General features: G+C 41.0%; 1 protein-coding gene across 1 annotated transcript in view; it reads right to left on the reverse strand.

The window, feature by feature from the left end:
• Window positions 1-25,864, reverse strand: part of KIF26B (kinesin family member 26B) — a 297,138-nt gene that overhangs the window by 196,976 nt on the left and 74,298 nt on the right. Inside the window, exon 3 of the mRNA XM_066995522.1 lies at window positions 6,208-6,741. Coding sequence (XP_066851623.1) covers window positions 6,208-6,741 — 534 coding nt within the window. The remainder of the gene's footprint in view (window positions 1-6,207; window positions 6,742-25,864) is intronic.

Below are 25,864 nucleotides of genomic sequence, written 5' to 3' on the forward strand. Positions count from 1 at the left end.
ACAAAATTCTTAAGCAACAGAGCAGGGGAGGAAAGCAAGTCTACAAATCCTCACTAATTGTGATCTTCTGGCTTTCGCTAATTTACAGGATTAACTCACTCCTGTAATAGTCCACAGATTTCTTCCTCACATCACAGCTGAGTCATGGGGTTTTCATACTCATAGGATAAGCCTACTTAGCTCTTTTCAATCCATGGGATACCCTTTACCTCCTTCTTCCCTTGGTCGCCCTGGTATCATGAAGGGGGAAAGTAATGATTCTAAGGTCATTAAGCCATGCATAAAAATGCTGTAAGAGATCAAATCACACCAAGGTAATGCAAAAAAAAAAAAAGAACCTCCTCCTTTAGTTAGCACAGACTTCAGTTTTCCCTCTTGATGGTATTAGAAAATCCATATACAGCTGGGCTGTTAGTTGAGGAGGTAGACAGGAAGAATAAAATTCAAATAGCCAACTCCTGTAATATACAAACTGAATGATCAAACAATCACGGCAAAATGTCAGCTCATGACATACAGTGACTTCAGTAGGGTCATATCTAATTACTAGCGATGTGGTTTAAAAAGGCTTTTAAAGGAAAGCTACTTCAGAGATAACAACTAATGCATGAGGAACAAGGGCAACAGAGATAATTAAGTGGGGTTATTAATTTCAGTGCCAATGAATTTGTTTGACAATCTGTTCCTTGGTCCAGTCAAACAAACCCTGGAAATAAAATTCCTGCACTTTCAGTCTACAGTCTCACCATGAGTTACTTTGGTCAAAGAATGAAAAAAAAATCAGCGCAAGAGTTTGCATGCATTTCTTCAACATCATCATTTATGAGCTTGTAGTAACAAGAACAAAGTTTTCTATGTTGTTCTGGAATCCACCACACTCAAATGAAGATCTCATGCATTTCGTGACTGAATGCAAGCCATCCAAAATATTCTGGGCCAAAACCTAACTGCACGTGGGCAAAATACCTCCTGCATTACAGATCTTGTATGGAATTGAGTGTGGTCACATAAGAACACAGTACTAGAAGGACCAGTACACAAATTTCCTTTTTGTTTATTGCTAAGATGCTTTGACAAAATAGGTCTGGCTCTAGGAAGCGTGGAATAATTTTATAGAAAACACCTGCTAATCTACAGATGGAGCAAATAACATGATTTCTGTACCTATGCTTCAGAAGCTATTTAAATTATCCTGGCACTGCTGTAGCAATCATTAACATTTTAGCTTTATCCTGCTGAACACTTTAAGAAGTGACAGCAGAAGCAAGTGGAAGAGAAATAAATTAGACAGTAGACACTTAGAAAAAAAGCTTGGAATCCAAATCCTGTATGAGCATACCCCACACACAGGCTTTGGCTCTGTATCTGAACTCTCCATCTTGTGCCCAACTCTAATCATTACCAGTTTCTTTTTAAAAGGCTGTTCCTGAAAGAACTGATGTGTTATGAGACAGATGTGACCTAAGTAAACTCCAAACAAATCATTCATCACTGCAAAACTCCAGAACAAGCTGGTTCTTTCTCAGAGAACAGTGTTCTTCTACACACATATTATACATAAAGAGGAAACAGAAAGCACATACTGTAGGCTTTCATCAATTGTACATAAAGCCTTTGATAACTCTCTGAATAGGCTTGAGATCATTATGCCTGGGGCCAAGAGGCTCTCTGCAGTTTAAGATCTCATTTTCCAAACTTTTGGTCAAAAGGGTCTTTTTAAGTGCAGCAGAGAAAGGAACACTTTTTCCTTGAATATCATGATCACTCAAATCCTTACATGTACTATCTTTTCTATACCTAATTCAAACTTCACAACCTCAAAGTCTGAAGCAGGAGGTACTCACCCTATCCACATCAACAGCCATGTTTTCTCCTCCCCACCCTTCCCTTTCACAGCCCACATTATTCCTGGAGGAACTGGCCTTTCCCAGTTCTCTGCTTTTTCTCTTACCTTTCTGTCACTCGGATCTGCAAACCATGCTGTGCTAATCTTGTTTTGTTTTCAAACAACCTACTTAAAATTTAGATACACTAAAAGATTCTTATGCAGATTCAGGAAGGTAACCAGAGGTGGTCCATGGACCAAGGAAAAGCCCACGATTTTATGTTCAGCAGTTCACACCATGCTTTTGGCTTAGAGGCGTACTAAAACAGGAGAACTACACTGTTCATTTAGGTTAAAAGAGGGTACTGATTCTAAAGAGGAACAACTATTCCTAAATAGTGGTGAATTTTACTCCAAAGTGTTTAACTGTAATCCAGTCACCTATTTTCCAGTCATTTCCCTTTGAAAGCTAACCCTACATCAGTCTGAACTACTACAGACTCAAATCTATCTCATTCTCATTAATGTGGTGGTTTTGTTTCAGATATTTTAGAAGCTTTGGATAATAAGTAGCAAAAACATTATGCATTTAATTTGGTATCACATTTTGTATAAAATTAGTAGAAGCAGTCATCTCATCAAGGTATTTAGACTTTGCAGCTCCTACAATAGCTCAACCATTTCTTGCTCTTTAAAAGCATTTTGTGACAACTGGTAAGTAACATAAGTGTGCTGACACTGTGATATCCTATAATTCACATTAGCAGCTGCACATACAATTACAGGCCTTCCCAAGTAAAAACCTCACCAACTCCAAGGAGTTTTCTCTGAGCAAGAAAGGACTGAAATTCCTTTGAGTGATAGAGAGATCAACAGAAGCCTCTACAAGAGTTAAAACACAGTCTGATCCCGAGGGCATGCATAAAAATGCTACCTGCTGGTGACTGAAAGAGCACAATTTTCAGACTCTATTCAGTTCTACTGAATTTCAGCTGGTATTTTCCGATATGTAATCGTCAGAAAGGGATCACAATTACCCTCTTCAAGCAACCATTTCAGCATTCCAGTGTTCATAGGAGGGTCTTAATGGGCCATACGTTTTGAGATTAATCAGTTCCCTTTCCCTGCCCCTGATTCCCTGCCTCACAAGAGGGCTGCTTACCAGCAAAATTTGATTCAGCTCCTTACAGAAAACAGCATCAGCTGTTCATTTGTGAGCCAAGCCTAGGGAAGATCACAGGGTTTTGGAACCAGATCTTTGTTTCTGTCTAGTCAAAGAGCGGCTAAACGTGGAATCACATAAAACAGGGATGGTGGGGACAGCCAGGGTCACGTACTCCATCTCCTAATCTCCAGGTAGGGACAATTTTGTCTAAGCACTACTTAGCAGATAATTCTCTGACTTACTCCTTGGAGATTCCATCGGTGAGTTCCCATAATGCCTCCATGAAATTTATTTGAACTGTCTGTATCATTAGAGAGGTTCTTTTATATCTAACATACAACTCCAGTTAAAGACATCATTACTACTTCTGGTTTTTCTGGCTGTAGACATATACTAAATTACTAAATTCAGTAGTATATAAATTTGCATTTGTTTTACTTACTCCTGATAGCAACTGCTTTTTCTGCAGAACTGGTTGAATAGTAGGGTGTTATTTAAGACTTGCCCTACACTATTGCAGCAGGTGAGCCCTACAATATCACAAAACTTTTTATTTATTTCAGCGGAACTCAAAGAAAAGCTGTAATTCATTCCCCACAACAAGGTGCTATTTAAGGCAGTCTGGAGAAGAAGATCCTAAGAAGGGATCAATATCCTAGAAATTACAATAGTAGGAATATTTTTTAGTACCTAAAGTTACCATAAGTCAATTCTGAGCCACAGTGTGTCTCTTCCAGAATAATGTGTTTCTTTTTTTTTTTTTTGTGATACTTCAGTAAGAAAATACAGTCACATTTCAAGGTACTCTACCATTGCTGTCAAGTTATCTGGACTGTCTAACAAAAGCTAATTTACAATGGGAGGGGTCTACAAACAGGCGCCATTAAGTCTAGAGCGATGAGACTGACTTCTCCCTGGACATCAGTATGACAAAGTTATAATGTAGAAGGGTACTATAACTCTGTGTGAAGTACAAGGTTTCCATCCCAAGGAATTCTTTTACTTCTTTTCTATTCCTCTAAGCTAATACACAGTGAGGCTTCTATTCTTAATCTATTCTTGAGGGAAGGCAAGAAAAATTAATTAATAGACATTTGCAAGTAAGTAACTAGTGCCTTTGTCTTTTTTTTTTTTCCCCAAAATCATGAAAATCAGAGTTCTAATTAAGATGGGATAACAGATTCATCTTCCTAATGTTCTTCCCCAGCAGGGTTTTGTAACTCTAACAGTAAGTACATAATGACAATTATATGTATACGGGGTAGAGAGATCTAGAATGTTCTGAAAAATACATAGCAACATTGTTTTCTGTACATTAAAGAAGAAGCAAAGCTTGCATCTCCTTATTATCTCAAGTTGCAGAGATCACTAATCAAAGTTATTCTTATTACTTGATTAATTTCCAGTCTGATACAGATACTAACTACATAACCAAACACTAAAATCCTTTCAAAGTGCTTAAAGACAAAAGCTACCATCGTTATTCCCTGACTGGACAATTAACTGTGACCCTCTAAGTAAAGCGAGAATTTCAACGTTTGAAGGTTGTAAAGAGACTATAAAACTTACTATCAACAAACAGTCCATTACAGACTAGCATCTGTGGGATGGTAGATTTTTTTGTGTGTTTTTTGTTTGTTTTGCAGGAAGGGAGGTGTTGAATCTGTTAGCAGATTCCAGCCACTATCTTTTCTATTTCCACGTTAGCAAAAGTAGAGGAAAATGGCTGGGAACAGCAGTCCTTATAGTAACTGGAGCTGAACAGAATCAGACTGGAAAGTTTTGAGTAATAGATTCTCCTTAGTGAATATTTTTTAAGACAAAATGAACCGCCTAGGAACCATGAACATTATTAAAAGGTAAACAAAAGACATTTTCACAGAAGATGAGCTAAACAATTGTGAAAGCAATGAGACTGAACCAATTTTCCTAATACAAATAATAATTCAGTTTTCTTAATATGTGTTGTTTAGTTCTTTTCTTAGATCAAATGCTTTTGTCTTAGATCAAACTATCATCGCATAGTGATCTGCCCAAATGTGACTCAGGTTCACTAGAGCATAGATCCACAACACAACAGTCACATATTTTCCAGATAAAATAACTGTAATTCATTTCCAGTTTTACCAACCCTTCTTTGGTGCATGGCTATATCTTAATGCTTATGAATAGCACTGTGGGTTGTGGTTTTTTTCTGGCTATAATACCAGTCACTCATACCAACAAATGTTAAATACTAATGTAGGGACCTATGTTGCAATCTGTTCATAACTTAGTAGAAAGACCAACTTCCAAAAATAGTTATTCACGTGCCTACGGAAGCCAATAGGGATAGCTGGCAGAATTCAAAAAGAATAGGCTTGTGTTGCAATATGCAAGAGCTTGGGCACTCTAAAAATCTCACTACCTGCAAAAGCAAGTGCTTTGGAAAGCCTACCTCCTCCTTCTGCACAAGTTAATGTGAGTGGGTTCTACAGCTACCTATGAGTGTGTATAGTTACCAAAAGTCAGCCATCCAAAAAGGAGGAAAGAACCTACTGAGAAGTATATGGAAATATTCCCCAAACTGCTAAACTCTGGAGATTACTGATCCTTCTGAATCCATGAGAATTAATAAAAATCAGAACACCAAGAATCAGTTTAATCTGCAGAAGGCCACCAGCACACACTAGCATCAATAGGAACCTGTGTAACTTCAGGCACATCAACACAGCTGGTGGCTGCTCTACAAAGACTATAGGATCATATATGCCCTGATGAACCAAAGGACCCTCTAGGAACTTCACAAATACCCAGCCAGAATTTACTGGTACATCAGTGCTGTTTTCCACTTGTGAATAGACAAATGTGTTTGGCCTCCCAGTTGTTGCTCCAGCCAAGTATTATGAGAGTGAATGAGTTTGTGTGAACTGTGTGAAGGAATAAATGGACAGTGTGGCTAATTATCAGCTATTAATAACAACAGCATGGCTCTATTATTAATAACAGCTGCATTAATAAGAGGTGTTTTAATTAATACTAGTTGTGATCTGTGTCTTCCCCCCTACCAAGGAAAAGAGAATTTATAGCACTCCTTTTTCTGGTCCTTACTATGTGATTGGCTCTACTGCTCCCCAACAGGAACAAGCAGTGTCAGCATGCCCCTGCAAGCTTGGATGAGGAAAAAAAAAATGAAGATAAAAGAAAGGAACGCACTTTGTTATTTTAAACTACTTACTTGGTAGGGGTATAGAGTAACACCATTCGTTCTCGACAAAGACCAGGTGCCGTCAAGGTACTGATGAGCCTGAATAGCCACAGAATTAAGAACGTTACCATTGCTGGGGCTGGTGGCCATTTGAAAGCTGACCTTGGCTTGGTGTCCAGGAGAGCCATTTTTCTTCTCCACCCCATTGACAATTCCTAGACTGTTGGGTTTTCCACTGTGTTTGTTGGCAACAAAGCCAGTATAATTAGACGTAGCATAAGGAGCAGGCATGTATGCCCAGTCCCTGGGCTGCAAGCTGCCCATGTGCCGGGAGCCCACTAACGTGGGGATGTTGGAGAGGGGTGGGGGAGATCCTGGCGAGGCATCATAATGTTCTGAGTTGGCAGCCTGCTCTAAGGTCAGCACCATCTGAATGGCCTCTTGCTTCAGCTGGTTCAGGTGTGTGGCACAAACATCGCATCTGTTGTCCTTCTCGTTCCATGCCTTCCGAATGGTATTGGGAACTTGGAGCTTGTCATGAATCGCTGAGGAGAAACACGGGTCCTAAAGAGCAAACAGAGAAGGGAGGGGGGGACAGGAGAGAAATATTTAACCACTGTCACCACAGTGAAACATTATTACTGCTGATTGTGCATTTCAAAAGCCAATTTATGAGATAAGCTTAGAATGCAAACAAAAGCCATTAGATACAGTCAACATACGCCAGCAGCAGTTAAACAAAAATGAGAAACTGGATCATGTAGGAAAAAAAAATTATTTTACTTTTACTGATAAATGACAAATATTATAATTCCAATGCAAGCTGCAATGCATGGCAGGGAGAACGAATTAACCTACTTCACACACACCACTGCACCTAATTTCTGACTTGAATGAAATCTACTTTTAGTTACACAGGTGAGATCAAGAGCAACTCCCCTAAAATCAATGGGCTTATAGCAAGGTTCACTATCTACTCATCATGTGTAGCGAATAATTTTCTCCTTGGAAAATGTATTTTTGAGACAAAACCATGTGTGATTTAAAACCACTTACCTCATATCTTTACCTCATAGGTAGAGTTTTCAATGTCAGTGGTGCTCTCTGTGGAGCCACCCCAATCTGACTACAACGCTGGCCCAATCTGCACAGTAAGTGCTTCAGCAAGTTGTGATGCCAAACAGCAGTCATAGCAGGGCTTATCACCAAACCTGACTAGTTATGTAGTATTGTGTGGTCTCACAAATGCAGAGCAATGATGTTATGCAGAACAAACCATGACAGCTACGTGATGGAAACTAACATTTCTAGTGTACTCATCTGAGGTTCTCTCTTTACATGCAAAAAACAGGAGTTCTAGACCAGCAATGCTGGAAGTGGTGGAGAATATGTACATATATACACATACATATGAATGCACATACATATATGTACGTAACCAAGATAAGGTAGGTGAGGAAACAGAGCTTTATACTTGAGTCACTGGTTATGGAAATTTCACACAATATTTTAGTGCTTTTACAGGCCAGGCTTCCCCTCCTTAAGTTTTGGGGACTTATTGGTGGATTTTGTTCTAATTATTAAAAAGATTTACATGCAGTAGCATCAGAATCTATTTTTTTTCTTCTTCTTTGAGGCTTTATCAGCTTAAGCAGGAAAGTGAAATCAAACTGGAAAAGTAGAAATTAAAAAAAATCCAAAAATAGAGACCACCCTTATCGAGTAATTTGATGAACCCCATGCCATCAAAGATAGACAGATTTCATGTCTTGATAGTTTAGCTGCACTGGGAAAAAATGAGTAGGGGTATCATATAAGGAGGGAGAAAATTCATCGGTAAAGGGTCACATTCATTATGATCCATCTTTATTATATACTCAAGCATTTTATTTTCACTGTTTAACTACCGTGAACAGCTCCTCAGCATGCAGTGATTAATTGATTCATAAATCATGGCGCCTCTTTATGCACAGCAGCAAAAGAGCAGTTCTAGCCCCAGAAGCCCAAGAGAGCCATATAAGCTGATGGGAAACAACAGGAGGCTGAGATCTGATCAAGCCTCAAACTGGTCATTTCTATTCCATGCACAAAGGGGGTCAGGGCATCAAAGTGTGTCAGGGAGGCAGGAACTGGATTCTGCATCAACCCTCCCCCCTTAACCTTCAGGAAAGTGGCTGATGGAAATCAGGGGGAAAAAACAGGAAGCAAAAGATGTCAAATCCTATTTTCCATCCAAGACCACAACTAGGTCAACAGATCACATCAGATATAGGCACCCCATCCATGATGCCAGGTACGCAGGGAGAGGACTCTACTTTTCCCTTAATGCACAAAGCCATCCATACAGCTGAAGTGAGGTCTGAGTCTTCTTTCCAGGCTGCTCAGTGTCAGTCCAGGAAAAATCCTTGCCAGCTCTTCCTGCAGCTAGCTAATGCCACAGAGCTGGTGGTTGTTCTTTGAAAGTTAACTTCCCTTAAGCAACTGGCCTTGAACCCAGGTACTTATACACAGCATTCAGATCCAGCAGCAGTTTAACATGGAAATTCCTGGATACTATGATAAATATTCCAAGGAAATAAAGTCTTCTCTTCAAGTAAGCAAATGTCAGCATGATATAAATATTCAAGTAGCACACCAGCTTTAAGGAGTGCTGGACAGCAGTGAATCCAGCTTCATCTCAGTGTTAAAACAAACATCAGATCATTCTCTGATACAACAATAAACAGAGAAAGAGGAAGGAATACTGTTCCTCCTCGGGAGTAGAAAGGAAGAAAACAGACACCACCTGAATTGATTACTGCTACAACTGGCCCTCATTATCTATCAGACTCCCCTAGATAGATAGCTCAAAACTGGATCCAGGTCCGGAATATGAAACAAAATCCTAAAGGATAGCAAATGAATTTGGAGAAACACAGGTTCCAGAAACATTAGTCACAGTCTGTTCTCAACAACAATAAAAAAATGCTAGAGCCCATTACTTTGTTATTCTGCACTGGCCAGCTCCAGTGTAATTTCACAGAAGAATTAGTGGGCAGACTTGCAACACATCTAGGGGAAGGTCAGGGCTGGACAGTCACAGCACCCTTGTTTGAAGAACAAGGAAATGCAGCTAGATGACATTATGTTTCATTATTTCATGTGCAAGCAATCATCTGCACACATTTCCCTACAGAATGCCTATTAGTTCAATAAACAGTATCTTGTCCCATAGGCCTGTATGAAATAGCGATGGGCAAACCCCATGAATATGTGGTTTGTGCTAGCTGCACTGAGCAGCAGGAGTTGGAAAGGTTATACTCACTACTAAAACTTGTGAGGTCTCAGAATCTCCATACACACTGTCATGAGAGCAGATTTGCTTGTGAAATCTGAGGTTGACACTGGAAATACCATTTATATTTTGGCACTCATTTCCAGTCCTGACAGAACAAAGTACAGTGACACTGAAATTGAAACAGAACTTTAAAAGTCACATAAGAGTTTGGTTTGAGTTCAGGGCAAAGGTTCACGATGGTTTCTCTTATTGCTCTAATGGTTCACCCATCTTTAGTATAAACAGCATTACTATAAACTCCTATTCCTAGAATAAACAAATGAAGACGTGTAAGAGGTTTGAAAGCTTCAGGAGATCAGTCACAACATGGACCACAGCAAAAATGCACAAGGCAAGCACCGAACTAAACAGAGCACTGAACTGAACTTGTTTGCAAGGAGCATTTTCGCATTGAGTTTTCAACCTCAAGTAAATACCAAAGCCAGCTATGTTTGGCTGTTGACCTTCTCCACTCTGGCCATCTATTAATTTATCCCTCATCTTTGGTCCTGAATTATAAAGCTACATTGGAAATACAGTAGAGTTAAGGAAGTTTTGCTTTTTAGAGAGCCGTCATAGACAGGGATGCTGAGGAATTCTTGCTTTACCCAGTAAGCAGGCACTAGTTAAAAAACATTGAAGTTCACAGCTGTAACAGGGTAAATGCAGCCCTGACCTCAGGGAGGAGGGGGGAGAGCACAACTGTGTGATCATGTAAGGTAATGCAGAAGCATCCTCTCTTTGTCTGCCTTCGTAAAGCTGTACCTTGCTCTACAATTTTCATGACATTGCAACTCCATCACTGGAAAGCAGATCAGGAAGAGCAATTCTTTCCTTCCTGCTATCCAGCATGGCGCCCATCTCCCTCTACAGAGAAAGCAAACAAACACTTTTAGCATGAAGGACAGTGTTTCACACACACTCGCACAAAGCTCAAAAGGAGACGGGGCACAAGCAGGCAGAGCTCAATTGGTGCAGAGAGTAGCAGGCCAAAAATAGGATGACCAATTTGCACTTTTACATGTTACGTGGAACCTAGCTGATCAGAGGTTCATAAGCAAATATTTCGTATGCACGCTACTTGTTTCGCAAACCAAGAAGGTCAACAGTAATGTAGGGCATGCAACTGTGCAAATCTTAAATTTGGTTCAGCCAACTGTAGCCAATCCTATGTCATTACCTCAGAGAAAACTCCACTTTACAATGGATCTCAAAACCTGCTTATCAAATTTTGGTTTTCAACACCAGTATTATTCATTGCTCTTCAGGGAAGAACAAAGCAGTCAACACTAGCTAGATCACAGAGGTCAGTTTCTGCTTGGAGATGCTCACAAAAAACTCATGGATTTCTCTTGTTTCTGAGAGGGTCCAGGCAGCAATGACCACCGGTATGTAATCCATCACACAAGGAGAGGGGAGAAGTAGGGGGGAAAGCAACAATCAAAGCTCTGCCCTGGAAAGTGTGTTCTCCAGATTCCCATTCTCCACAGGCAGGGAGTAAAAGAACTAATTAAGAAATGTAAGTAGGAGGGGAGCCTTAACCCTGATAAAAAACACATGTTTTTCCATGGCTGTGCAAACATCTCTGCTCTAAACACAATCATGCTAGTCCACGGTTGGTCTCTATTTAAAAATAAATAAATAAATAAATAGTCATCTTTTTCTGTTCTCTTTTCTCTCTTGAGGGCTCACTTTCTAACCTAATAAAAAGATTATACTTGTAAATTTACTTTCCAGAGGCACTTGGGCTATTTTCCAAGTGACTCTGCATCCTAACTTAAACATATCCTATCATCTTCTAGGCTACATTTCAGAGATCTGCTGTTTTCAGCATTCCAGAGCCCCAACAGTTGAAAAACAGCTTCTCACTGTTACAATAGCACCACTTCTGTTAAAGCAAAAGCATGTTCAAATAAGCCTAAGTCAGTGGGAGTTTTTCCTCAAATAAGTATGACAGGAGAGGGACCATGACTATAAATCAGTAGGACTGTACCACCAAACTGAGCTGGGAGCCTTCAGATAAAAACCAGTTGCTTTTGCTAAGACTGAATCATCTGAATTATCTAAGGTGACAGGATCTCTGCTAGCACAAGCAGCATTTGTTAAGTAAAAGCAGAAGTTGTACGTGAACAAGACCAACAGGGCAGTGCGATGGCCTCCCTTTTTCTTTTGCTCCGCATATCTCAGCTCCCTTGCTAGAAAAGGAGAACAGATTTCCCTCTTGTCCTTCTGGAACCCTCTCCTCTCCCTGGCAGGAGCATCCCCCTGCAAGCGTTGTTACTGCACGCTGGGAGACGGCAGAGAGAGCGGAGAGGGGGCAGAGAAGGGGGGAATCCTGAACTGGAGGACTGTATGGAGGACAAAAGGTGAGACAAAGGTTGTAAGGGAAGAGAAAGGGAGTAACGGAAGAGGCTTTTTACATGACCCTGTTTCCGACAAGCTCTTGCAGAGAGACTCTCTCATCAACTGCAGTAAAAACCTCCACAGTGTTATCATAACCCACCTCTTTAGCTAATAACATTTTTGTCCCTCAAGCTTCAGGAATTGCTTTCTGATGATGATGTAAGCCTTCACTTTCACAAAGGCCACAAGAATACTCCTTGTCCTACAATGAGCATCTCCAGAACACATTTGTGGGACGTAGGAGCAATTTTTTCATAGAGCAGGGGGGGGGGGAATCATATCATGATCCTCTCTGGTATAGTCCTCACAACAGTGTCAAGGAGTTTTTCATGAGCTGGCAGATACTACTGACATTTGGACTTTAATAATTTAACGTTTGTCAGTACAAACCAGCCACTCTGCAGCCAGAGAAACGCACTCCTTTGGTTTAGGCTCTTTGTCTTCTTATCTGAAAGAGACAGATAAAGTCTGAGCGAGACTCCCTCTCACAAACTTGCCGCAGCAGGAAGCAGGAGAGAGAAAACACTGGAAAAACAGGAGGATTAAAAAGGGGGAGGAGGAACAGAAGAAGGGGCAAAACAAAAAGTGTTTTCTAATTGCCCAATGGATCAGCTTATGGCTCTGATGATGGATCAGCCTGACAGACTTACAGCTGCACACATCTGGCACACAGGTGTTTGTGTTCGCATTTGATAGCTAGACAGCAGCCAGATTTTTAATTGGGTTGGGAAGAAGAGATGGAATAGCAGCAGGAAAATCTAAATATACACTCAATGGTGCAAATCCAAGCCTTGCCCAATGAGCTCTGCTGTTCAGCTGTCTGGGGCTCTGCAGCCCAGACTTGAATCTGTGACCAGAGCATGCAGAGGGTGTCCTGCAGGGATGTTTCTTCTATAGCTACAAGGTAGACAAACTCAGCCCTTGCCAAAAGGGCAGAAATTGTCAGCTGCCTTTCTGTAGCACAAAAAACAAACACAAAGCAGCACCGGCCTCTTCACTTGTACTGGAAAAAGCAGTGGGTCTATTCTCTACTTCCAGCCTGGTGCGCTCCTGCCCAAATGTTGACAGATTGCATCTGCTTTCCTAGCCGCCAGAGCACACTATGAGCTTGTGTTCAATTGATTATTCACCTTGGCCCCCCAGTACTTTTCTGCATCACTGCTGTAAGCAGTCTTGTGTCATGTACCAAACCGAGATGTAGCACAGATGTATTGTTGCTCAAGTTTCCAGTCACCCCACAGAACTCACTTGCCATAGTTGCCTTTTCATTAAACTGGTCGCCAGCCTCAAATTTGACCTAGCTATTGCTAGAATGAGATGCTTTCTAGAGCCTACAAACTGCTATCTTTATCATCCAGATGTTTAGCCTCACTCCTCACCAGAGTGGCAAATGTAATACTTTTTTTTTTTAATCCACAAAAACCTTCAGAATGCCATTCACAAAGACACTGCTCTTGTTGGCATCCTGCACCCACCCTTTCAAACCCACCTGGGATAAGCACAAAGCATGACTGACCTATAACTACATGGGCCAGACCTGTTAAAATACTGGAATAACATTTGTTTTTCTTTGATCTTTTCAATTTTTCCCATTATTCCAAGCTTTGGTAAGCACTGAATCAACAGATCACATGAACCTTTAGGTAACCAGGCTACAGTAGCAATTATTCTTATAAAACAACTCCAGATTTTCAAAGCTTAGCTTGCTTTTCCTGTGAGAAGAACATTGCAGTCCTTTGATGAATGCCAGCACTGAGCAAGTATTGACGTTGTAACCAGCGATTTCTCAAATAGGTGTCATACCCGAAGAATGGTAACTAAACATCACAAGTGTGAAGGTCAGGACACTATTTGTGACACCTACATACTTACTGTACTCATGATTTACAAATGGATTTGCAGCAAGCTGAAATCTCTTGTAAATGCTATTCAAACATAAGAATCATATTCCTTTTATTTTAAGCAAACAGTCATTAGCAGAATTATTGTTTATTTCATGGCCCTCTCATTCTCAGAAGAGCTATTCAGAATGTAACTTTATCAAATCTTTTCAGCTTCAACGCCATCTACAACTGACCTGCATCAGAAACTCAAAAAGATTGTGTCCTATTCAGCTTACTTTTGTGTTCTGTTTTTGAAAACCATTCCTGCATGCTCACTCCTGTGCTTTTCTCTCCATACGAAGAAACGTAAGTATCTTCATATTGCAGGCATATTAACTAAGATCACTGTTCTGGAGAAAAAAAAATACCTGTAGACTAACAGAGGTTATTTTATAGTGGGTAAAGAGATTTGCCTTTGCATGTCTGATCTTCCTTTCTCTACTTGGTTTTCTTTATTCCAAAAAGCTGCATGAATAAAATTTTACCTGCATTTATCTGTATTTAATGCAGAGATTCTGACCTGAGCTAACTCTCCTTCATCTTGGATATGCTCTTCTCAAGCAACACTCATTCAGAATCTTTTCTCTAATTTCTTTTCTGTCGCTATTGGATTTCTTCCCTCCTTCCCAGCTTGACTGGTGAGGAGCTGGGAAGGTCAAGGGTATGAATTGACTAAACTCAGCGCATCACAAGCTTTAGTGCAACACTTATTACGGTCTGTTAAAACCTGAAGAGTCCCTATATGCAGAGCTTTACTGCAATTTAACAAAGCCATTTGAAATTCACACTTTAATTAAATTGACTTTCTTCAATGTCCTTGAATATGAAAACACCAGACAACCCAACTAATCTTAATCTTAGCAAAACTGTAAGTAAAAGTAAAATCCTGCCCACTTTATTCAAAACAGATGGAGCTCATCTGTGTGCCAGCTAGGAAACAGAATTTTCTTCCTGACCTCTGGGAAAGTATATCACAAAGACAATATCCACTTTGCAGTAATAATGAAGTCTCTCCCGTGCAACTTCACAGTCAGAGACACAAAAATTTGAAATATATTTGCTTCTTTGCTGTTTTCAGTTTGCATTAGATGGATAACATTGTTAAAAACACGTAATTTGGAAATAGGAGCAAGTCTCCCTTCTGCACTGATTCTCAAATCTTTGCATATGTGGAGCATTACAAGCTGCACGCAGACCTGCTCTTATCACTCAGCAGCAGTCATATCTCAAACTAGCACTGACTGGAGATTTTTACCAGCTTTTTATTCCAACTGAACTAATGAGCATACACCTCAGCACCTGGAGAGCTGTTACATGCCTTGTTTAGGAGTTATTTCCTTCACATGAATGGACCCAGGATGAAGTGGGCACTGTGAAATCTGGAGGGCTGGTTAAGACCATGGAGAACAGTCCCAGGATCACTGTGCAACCCCTGAGGTTACAGAGGGAGAAAGTGAGATACCTACTTGAAGCTGACAGTGAGAAATAAGGGGGAAAAGCAGTGGAATGATCTATGAAAGAACATATATTTTTTCCAAACTGATTTCTGATACAAATAATTTGAAGGCCTAGCTGATGGGGTCAGCAAAGATTTGGAATTGCTGACCTAGGAGGAGAATCACATCTCTGTTAATGTGTTGTACCCACTCTGCTTTCCCGAAAGACTTACGCTGCATTTCAGGTGGAAAGAAGTTGCACAAGAGCATCCTGTTATCAGCTCTGAGGTTTGACAGCACCTGTTTCAAACGTCCTCCTTGATGTACAGCAGGCCTGAGGTGGGCTGCTGGTTTAAATAGTAGCCACACATGAGGTGCTGACAGCCACTTGCTGTGTAGGCAGCTAATGTCCCCTTCTGTCTAGCCATGCAGACTCTCACAGCCTCAATTTCACCTGCTAAATCCCTTCCCTCAGTAGTATTGGGCCTGTTAGCATTTACAGCCTCTTTCTCACCCCCAAGCCCTTCACCCGTAAAAGGGCTGTCCTGCTTGGTCCTGCCTTTGGATTCTTCACAAACTCCCATTGTGTCCAAGATGTAACTACATTTCTGTGACTCAGCATCTTGGAAATCCCCCTTTTTTCCACAGAAAGGGCAAAACACCACCGTCCTGCTTCCTTCCTCCACGCAAAACAGTACCTACACTTCCCCTCCAGCTTGCACAGCCTTTTGCAGTCCTGCCTCTGGCTCCCTGGGGCTAATGGGTGTGCAGAGCCCCCAGACCAAGCAGGTCCCCTCTGCCCCTTCTCCTGCCCCTGAGCCCTGCCACTCCGCTTCACCCTGTGCTTTGCTAATCCCAGGTTCAGGCTAATCGATACCACACTGATCACACTGGATGTGCGTGACACTATTCATTATTGTTATTAGCATCAATACTGTGAACCGAGCAAAGAAAAATCCCAGTGCAAGCACTGAAATTTCATTTTAACAGTTTTAAATTATCCCAGTGTGGGTTACACTTGCATGTGAAAGCTTCTCAGCTTTGATGTAATACCAGACATTAACCAGATATAGCTTTGTATTTATAGCCGTCTCCATTAACACAATTATATTAAGAGCATGTTAATGATCTAATTATCAAAATTGTCTAATTATGTTTTTGCTTAATTTCTTTTGTGTGCATGTGATAACTTGTAATTATTGCCTGTGATCCCTGGAACCCCTAAAATGAGATGTAACATATCAAAGACATTTTTCTTTAGAAGTGAAATTTGGGTATGTAAATATACTTCTCTCTTTAGGATTTTATCACTATTGATGACTCACTCCAGTGAGATCCAAGAGACTCCTATACTCTACAAATTTCTCATGTAAAGTATTTTAGATACATTTATACCATTTTTATGCCTATATAAGCAAAATTACAGATAGACAAAAACAACCTAAAACCAAGAAAAATGCACCACAAAGGTAAAATCTTTATCTTAAAGGGTGCTGAGTGCCCCCAACTCCATGCAGTCAGAGTAATCTAAGGGCATTAGGGCAGTCATGAAAGGACGTTTATTCCACTTAGTATAAAGGGCAGGAAGCTAAAGCACACCTCAGCTTTTCAGCTGGGAATAATTTCAGGAACAAAGTTGTTTGCAGGTTTCCACCCATTTGCTAGATCAACTTATGTTTGGTTAGCACGGTATAAATATTTGGGGCATGCACAGAGGAGGTGGAAGAAAAAAAACAAGACCATGAAAAAAACAATGGAAGTAACAAGAATCTGCCAGCTCTCTCAGCGGGAAAAGAATTACAGACATGACCATTTCATATACAGCATGAGAACGGGACACCTTTGCACCAGGCAAAGCTCTGTTCTGTTCTCCAGCCTTGGGGCAGTTGCACTGTTTTAACCATGCCAACGTGGCTCAAGTGGTAGAATGTGTGTTATGACAAGCCCTCAACAAGCAGTCTTTCTCTCTGAAGTATGCTACAAACATACCTGCTAAATTTCATTAAACTCTGTGTGATTTTCTACTCAAACTATAAGCTAATTTGTATGCTTTAGCATATGCTTCAGGTCCAGTTCAGCATACTCTGACTGCATCTGCTGCAGTGGAGCTGGGGGAAGGGTTTTACAGGATTTGGCACTTTGCGCCAAGGGTAGGTGACAGAGACTGGGGTTGAGGGGCTGGTGAGTGCAGAAAGATGCACGAGGCAGATGAGAAGCTGTGGTCAGGATGGAAGCTGTGGGGCTACTGAGTGTAGCTTTATGTGAGAAGAACAGAGATCCAACTCCACTCACTGTGGCTTTTGGAGACACCTAAGGACCTGTCTTTGGCTGCTCCCTCCCAAGGCACCCACCACACCAGCACTGGCCCAGGCCGACACGGCTGTCCCACACAAGGTACGGGCACGGCTCCAGAGGCTGCTGGGTCACTTGGCTGCCGGGCAGCTGGTGATCTGGGTACAGCAGAAACCTTCGTGGATCTGAAGCCAACTGAAAAAGAAACTATTTGGACAGAGTTGCCAAGGATAAGAAACCATCATATGAGTTAGGAAACCTGTGTTAGCCACTGGAACTTGTCTGGCCACCCTGCACAGATGAAGGATGTTGCCTTTAAGTTACCAGCAATTTTCAGCCCTGGGAGTTGGAGGGATGGGACACTGTTTATAAATACCTTCCTCAAGAGATCTCCAAGCATTCCTGTAACCATTCTGAAACGCATCCATGCTGTAACTACACAGCACAGAGTGCAATGTGATTCTGTGGGCCTTGATGCGTCCTCTGGGAACACTGCTGCTTCTGGAGACTTAGAGCCAGGACCAGCAACGTGGCCTAACACTAACTACTGCACTTCTCCAGGCTGGTTAATGCCCTGCTGCAATACATAACTTCATGGTCAGATATGTGAAATTAAGGAAACTTTGGGGCATAGCTAATAAACTCTTCTGTAGTCACTGATTAAAATAGGAACAACCCAAACCCAAAAAGCAGGCACAGTATCATTTCAGAACTATTAGGTTTGTTCAAAGGTGCCCGCACTGTCACAGACACCACAGCCTGTATCCCGTTCTCCACACCCTCACAAAATCCCAAGCAACTCCGAGGGTGGAGGATGTGACAGGGCTCAGTTGGAAGGCGTTCTCATCAGGGTCTCAATGAAAGCATTCAGAGCCGAGGGAGGCCAAGCACTCCCTTCCCCGCCCCTCCTCTCCCCTCACGCATCCGCTGACAACAGAAGCCTCAAGCCCTTGCTGAGGGACCACAGGGGACAGGCACATAATGAGCCCTCGCTGCTAAACAGCACGGTGTTGTGGCCCCCCGTGACACCGATCTACAAGTGTGGGCTAAAACATACCTCCCCCACTCCCGGCACCGCTCACGTTCAGTGCTCAATAAGCTGACTGCTGACAAGCCCAAGAGGGGATCAGCCTCTTGACTTGTGTGGTCTGATGAAGGCTAAGATTACAAATCTTTTCCCAAATAGTCCCCAAGTGAGCCATGCGAAAGAAAAAGAAAACTAAAAAAAAAAAAAAAAAAAAGAAAAGAAAAAAGAGAAGGGGGAAAGGGGAAGAAAAAGCTTCCAGTAGAGCCTGGTAACATTACCCAGCCTCAAATCAAAATACAATGTTCATCAGGTTACGGTGTCAGCTGAAAAGCTCTCTAAGCAGCAGGGAGGAGAATGGACTTCCAACCTTTGTAAAGATTAAAGACACTTATGACTTCAGATAATACAGGGCTCCTTGCGTACCCAGTCACAGCATAATCGATAGGGAAACGGGAATGGCATCTGAAAGGATGAAACTGCTAGCTCTAGAGGCAGCCACTGCCACTATGGCACTGCTCTTGAAATGCATTGATTAAATCCCCCTACCAAAGGCAACTCCTGCAATTAATTTATCATTTCAAGACAGCAACCCTCTGTAAACTCGGGCTGCAGGTTCTTCTCTACTGATTCAGCTCTATAAGTTCAGAAATCAAGCCCAGTTTAAGAAAAATTGGACGTATCTGCCTATACAAAAAAGATTTAGAATAAGCAGAGAAAACCAGTGGCCTCCTGAAGCACCTTGTCAGAATTCCAGCAACCGCTGACAGGTAAACAAGTTATGAAACCTACGTATGTCCGGAATTTATCCAACATGCAAAAAATCTACTTTTTGTTATTTATTGAAAGACAACCTGACATCTGGATTTATATTTAAAAAAAAAAAAAGAAGAAAAAAATAGTGTCAACATCATTCAGAAAAGCCTCTTCAAAGAACAACAGTGCAGGAAGGGGGAAACAAGGAGTTGTTATTCTACTGTCTTAAATTTCTTTTGTCTGAATAGCTGAAAGCTGGATATCCAGAAAGAGAAAATAAATCCAGCTTCAGTTATGAGATAGAAAGCTCTCCTATCACTGCATTACCTTACTTTCCTTAAAGTTTCATTTGCAGAGTCTGGATGCTATTCATTTAAATTTGAAATTCGTCTCTGTTGCTCATGCATCTTTACTCCTCATTCACACACACCTGGACAGTTCCTTCAAAGAAATTGCTCTGTTCTTTTCTGAAGCAGATGGGGCATGGACTAAAGAACACAGTGCTCTGGAATGAGCACCAAACCTCACTATTTGCAGTACTCTAGCAGAAGAGCCAAACTGAGATGGAGGCAGAGCAAGAGTTGGAGGGCAGAAGGAGTCTGAGCAGATCAGAAGAAATGAAACGTACTGCTACGGCTTTAGGCAAGATTCACAAAGTATGGCAGTCTTGAGCATCATGCTTGTCCTCTGCAGCCAGCTCCTACAGCAGTACCTGCAAACTGCAGTTTGGTGCCCGAAGCCTTTAAACCAAGAGGAGCAACGTGGACACTTCAGCAGTGACACCTGGAAAAAGGAACCACTTAATGGTGGTTCCTTTTTCAAAGGAAAACAGCCAAACACAAGGTTATATCTTGCTGTTAATAAAGCCCCAGAGCTGTGTTCAACTCATTAGACCCTCTCCATCTGCTAAGGTGGCTGCAACATTCTCTCCAGGAGAGAATGCCCTTTAGGCCAACAGCACCTACCACCCCATGACAAAAAATCATCATGGTCATCAACCATGGTGATTGGTCATCAGTGAAGCCATGGACAGGCCCCGTTCAACTGACCTAATTTGAGACATTCAAGACTAGACTTCTAGACTGACAATAATCCATTCATTATTCTGTATTTCCTCTTTTTTATGTGTAGAGTAACACAGGCACAAAAGCCCTATGACACCGCACTGCTAAAGCTAGCAAGAACACTAGATATGTCCCATAAGAAAGAAGAAAAAAAAAAAAAAACACACTGGGAGCTGTAAGAACCCAATCCCTACACAACACCGTTTTAAAAGCATACAGCTGCCCTACTTGTTATATTTTTTTGATAACCCATTCTTCCAAGTTTATGGGTGGAAACAAGTTTCAATGTACACTCAAATATCTCACTATATTTTACTTAATTACAATCATTTTAATTATTTTTCCACGTTATTTTTATGTGCAGTTTGATATTAATAATCAGAAGTGTTCCTCCAGCTCACAGCCTCTATCAGAAATTATTTCACACATTTTATCACTACTACATTAGCAACATGTAAGGTCTTCAAGGCTTTTCCAGAATTGATGCTAGAACACTGGGATCTTTCTGTTTTATTAATGTTTACAGGGTCTGCACTGATTACCATTGGGACTGGCAAGCTGGAGATGCTGGGAAGTCCAACTACTCCTCCACTCCCCTTTTCCCCCCAGTTTTAAATGCTTTTGGTTCTCTCAACTAAGCCATACATTTAGTATTGTAATTTAACTCACTCTCCCACATCACCATCCATAGAATACTTTCTGGCATGATCACAAAACTCCACCAGAGACCTTTTTTGGCATCCACTTCTATAGCATTTTGTGAATTATTATGTGAAACTTAGGGGACACGGAAAGAGAAGGATTACAGAGATATCACTTGGTATCCAGTGCAAATATAACTGTAACGAAGTTTGATTGTGTGTATATACATTCAGAGTTTTTTACGGCTTTTTCTTCTGCTTCTTCTTTTAAATTAAACATTGAATACACTACTGCATATTAAGGTCATTTTATTTCTAGGGACAGTTATGCCTGCACTGCCAAAACATTTTACACCATCTTTCAGAATAAATGTGAACCTCTGATTCTACACCCCACCTCCTGCCCCTGTATTCCCAGCCAGGCTTTGCATTTAATTGTTTTCACATCTATTCTTGGCAGCAAGTGTCAGCTATGTCAGATGCATGAGGTGGCCCAAGCACTTTAACACACAAATTAAGCTCTGAAATGTCTCTGTCCTGAACTCTTATGGCTAGTTTCCTCATGTTCATATTAGCATTTTTTAAAAAATTGACAGAGATCTTCTCTGCTACATAGTAACATGCAAAATCAGCTTTCAGAGGACAACATGAAAATAAATCTCAAAGGTCTGAAGACAGTAGAAATTATCACATTTAGAACTGTGTCTAACCTCAAGAGGAGAATTTACAATTCAGAGAATAAAGAATAACTCTCTCTTTCCTGACATCAGACCCAAATAGAGAATGCAGAAAATGCATTACTTGCCCATTCTGACTGAGCCAAGGAGTGCTTCGTAGAATTTGGGTGAGGAAAGCAGAGCAACAAAATCACAGAATGGCTGGGGTTGGAAGGGACCTCTGGAAGTCACCTGGTCCTGCTCAAGCAGGGTCACCTAGAGTTGCACAGGACCATGTCCACATGGCTTTTTAGTATTTCCATGGAGAGACACTCCACAACCTCTCTGGGCAACCTGTGGCAGTGCTGTCTCCCTTGCAGGAAAAAAAAAAAAAAAAGTGTTTTCTGATGTTCAGATGGAACCTCCTAACACATTTTCTCATTTCTTTTGGAGCAATCCGGCTCCCTGTGTGGGCTACAGTACCCAGCAGAACAGATGCAGCAAACTGAGCAGGGTGCTCAGTCCATTTCGGACATGAGATTCCCTGTCTTCACACATACTCACTATGCTGGCACCTGGGAAGTCAATGTGAAGACTCATCACAACAACCAACGCTACTTAAAGTCATTCTTCCTTCCAATACATGAAAATGTCTTTCAGGTCCCAGAAAGTAATTCCTATATCATATTTCATTTGCAGCTTTCAGCGCATCACTCATGAGATGAATCCAAGAAACAAGTTGCCGAGGCCACTAAGTGCAGTGTCTAAACCAGAAAGGATTTTTTAGGGTAAACCAGAGTCTGCACTCTGGCGGCTCCTCATGTAGCCATACAAGGTTGAGAAGGACTTCCACTGGTGGGGACATGTTTTACCTGTAATGGTTCATAATGTGCGGTGCTACAGAAATTATATCCCTTTGTATAGGGCAATTTCATGTATAGGACATACTCATTTCATGTTAAATAAATCTGTGAAAACAGAAGAAAACAGTGTAAGAAACTGCCAAGGTAGTAAGTGGTGTCACAGCAGTCATGCGTGCAGAAAATCTCACAGAAGGGAAATGGATGTCCTACCTATCACTGAGCTGTGGAAAGGGTTGGCCAACAAACATGTGCCTGAGTGCCCATGCTGCAGACCCATGGCACCCCATTCACGGGTGTGGATCTCCCTGACTCGGACTACCAAGAATCTCATTAAGCCTTTACACCATTACAATTTAACTCTTCTCAAATGATATTTGCTACACCATTCTCTCAATTCTGTTCTCACAGAGGCAGCGCCTGTGCACAAACAGAAGGGGTGCTGGGCACCCCTCCTCTCCCTTCAGTACCCCATTTTCTCCCTGGACAATTTCCTGGCCTCTCTGAGCCTTCTAGGGTTTCCAACTATTAAATCTTTTTAGAAGTCAAGATAATGCTGCAATATGTAAGTGGCAAATAAATAAATAAATAAAAACCATATAAAGCTAAAAATAACTGTAGACTATTCTCACATTGGTTGGGTGGTGGAGACATGGAAGAGAAAAGAACATTAACAAACCCAGATATTATGTGACTTACCCCATGGAACATCTTTTCTTGATTATGTTTATTAGAGAGCTCCTATCCAAAACCTCAAATTACCCTAATTTGAAACACATCAGGCTTTTCTAATATAAAATACTAACCAAAAGTAACTAAATCTTGCAAGAGCCAGAAAGAACCCATTTTTTTTGCCTCTAACTATAAACAACTTGCATTGCAGTCTGACAACAAAAGCATGTCTTTAGGTCTTTAAAGTGCTCTATATCCTTTTAAATGCTCAAGGCTGGTCCTGCTCACATTAATTCCATTTAGACCAAATTCCAAAAGGACTATGTTTCTCTTTCTGTTTTTCCCCTCACAAAGTCCCCCAATATTTCTTTTCTCCTCCAATCTTCTACAAGTACTTCACAAATATGCAACAACTTTACTTTTTTCCAGCTTTTTGTCAATTAAAAAAAAAGAAAAAAACTGTAAAACACAGCATTGCGTGATATATAGCACTTCAAACTATTATCGGTGAACATATGCACAAGTCACCACTAAGGAAATGCTAGAAGATCACTACATGGTGAGAATTAACTCCCTTTCTCCCCTTTGCAGATGAAGAGGAAAGTCATGTAATTTCAAATAAGATAAATTCAAATTAAGAAAAATAGGTTCAAGTGTTTTATTTTCCCTTTCCAGAAAGAAACAAAAAAGCAAATTCCTGAGGCCCTCTCTCTTACTATGGTCTCCTTACATAAGCAACCTTTGATCAGATATCTGAGCAGATTTATACTATCCAGTTAGTTGTCTCCTCAATGTCCGCTTCTCCAAAACAGCTCATCAATATCAACCTCACAGCTAGGACATCGTTCGAAAATCTCCACTTCCAAAATGCTGGCTGCTTGAGATTTTGATTTTTACCAACAGAGCTTCAAACCAACCTCCTGCTAGTTCAGCTATGAGCAAAGGTATGGAGCAGAAACAGTATCATTAATAGACAGAGGGTGTTGATCTAAATGAACTAGAAGTACCAGTGAGCTGATGTTATTAAAGGGGGTATTTTGTTCTGCCTATGTTCTACTACACTCACCTCAGCCAAATGCAAGCATCTTTCAGTTGTAAATTAAACTGTTTTCATCTTCTCCTCCAGATGTAGAAGCACATGAAATAGAGCGTAAATACTTACTTTGATAGACCGGGTAGTTACACCAACAGAAGTGAACCCCACAAATCACAACATAGCCATTAAAGAAAACCAAGTCAAATGACTTTGTATGTTGAGCAAGATGAAGAGACTTGCAAAGGATTTTACTGATACTCGTCCTCAACATAGGTGCAACAAGGTCTCTGTCTCATTCTAAAATAAGTGTTTTTTGTAGTTTCACTCTGAAGAGTGAGATTGCATCTTCATTTTTTCTTCCAGAGTTTAACTAACTTTTTGGTTATGCTAAACCTAAGCTCTGAGCACCCCAGGTTTGACTGGGTATTTCATCAGAAGTCATTGCAAAGAGGGGAAGACAGCTGCATTGCCAAGGAGCTGTGCTTCAGTGGTGTTACAAATGCTTCCACAACAGCAAAAATACTCCAGCCGGAAGGGCTTTGTGCATTGTGCACTTCTCTACGCATATCCATTTCCCTTTTTAATCTGAAGTAAATCAAGCCTAACTTAATTTAAGATTTATATAGAAGTTGAAGGATAGATATTCATGCCTCCCAAGCTATTTCCCATGCAGTACAGACTAGCTAGCAGACAACCCTCGAATTCTGCTATTTCCTTTACTGAATTAGCACTCTTCGTTAAAAAAAAAAAAAAAAGTTTTAGTCCTCTGCTTTGGTTTCACATAACATCAAGAGCCTTACAAACCCACAGACTAGCAAGGGCCCACTGCAAGTTCTCTTCCCTCATATTACTATACAGACCTTTGGATCTTTTCTGTATTTGACAAGTGGCCAAAGCCATCATCAGGAAACAGAGGGAGACCATACTAAACACAAAACTAGAAGCTTCCAGCCCAATTACTCTGAAGCAATTACAACTCACTTGAAAGCCAAATCTTGCCCAGCTTGGGAAGTCAGCTAGCACTTGTGTGTGGAATGAGTACATCTTTTTTCCCCTGCCAAGATTCCCTCGATGAACTGATGAGATACCCATTTCTGTCCATCCAGAGTAAGATTTATAGTGTCTTGTGAAGCAGGCTGTTAATATAAGACCAGAAACAACATGGTAAGGGGAAAAACAATAAGTGAGTGTGAATGGAACTGATGCAGGAAGTTGAAATAAATGGAAAAGAAAATTAAAACAGCCAGCAAGGTGAAACTTTTATCCACTGAGAAAAGGCTCATCCATTACATAAAACGTTCAGCATAAAACATATCAGCTTTCCTGATCCGGAATCTGTGATAAGCTCCTTCATGTTGAGGGATCCCTAAATGACAAGTCTATCTACTTTGGAGATATGATTTTATCAGCGCTACTAAAAGATAAATACCTGGGACTGGTTTCTACTGGTTGAAGCAGACTCTGCATTTAAGGAATCAACACCAAGTCTGTGAAAACCATGTCTTCATAGCACAGCAGTCCTCATGCTCAGTGGGCTTTAGGGCACTATCACAGGTCATATGGAATGATTTGGTGATGTATAGTTCTGTTGGCACAGATTTACCTCTCCTAGAAGGCTATCAACTACACATATCCTCAAAAAGTCACA

Source organism: Anser cygnoides, chromosome 3, assembly GCF_040182565.1.
Source record: "Anser cygnoides isolate HZ-2024a breed goose chromosome 3, Taihu_goose_T2T_genome, whole genome shotgun sequence".
Lineage (NCBI taxonomy): Eukaryota > Metazoa > Chordata > Aves > Anseriformes > Anatidae > Anser > Anser cygnoides.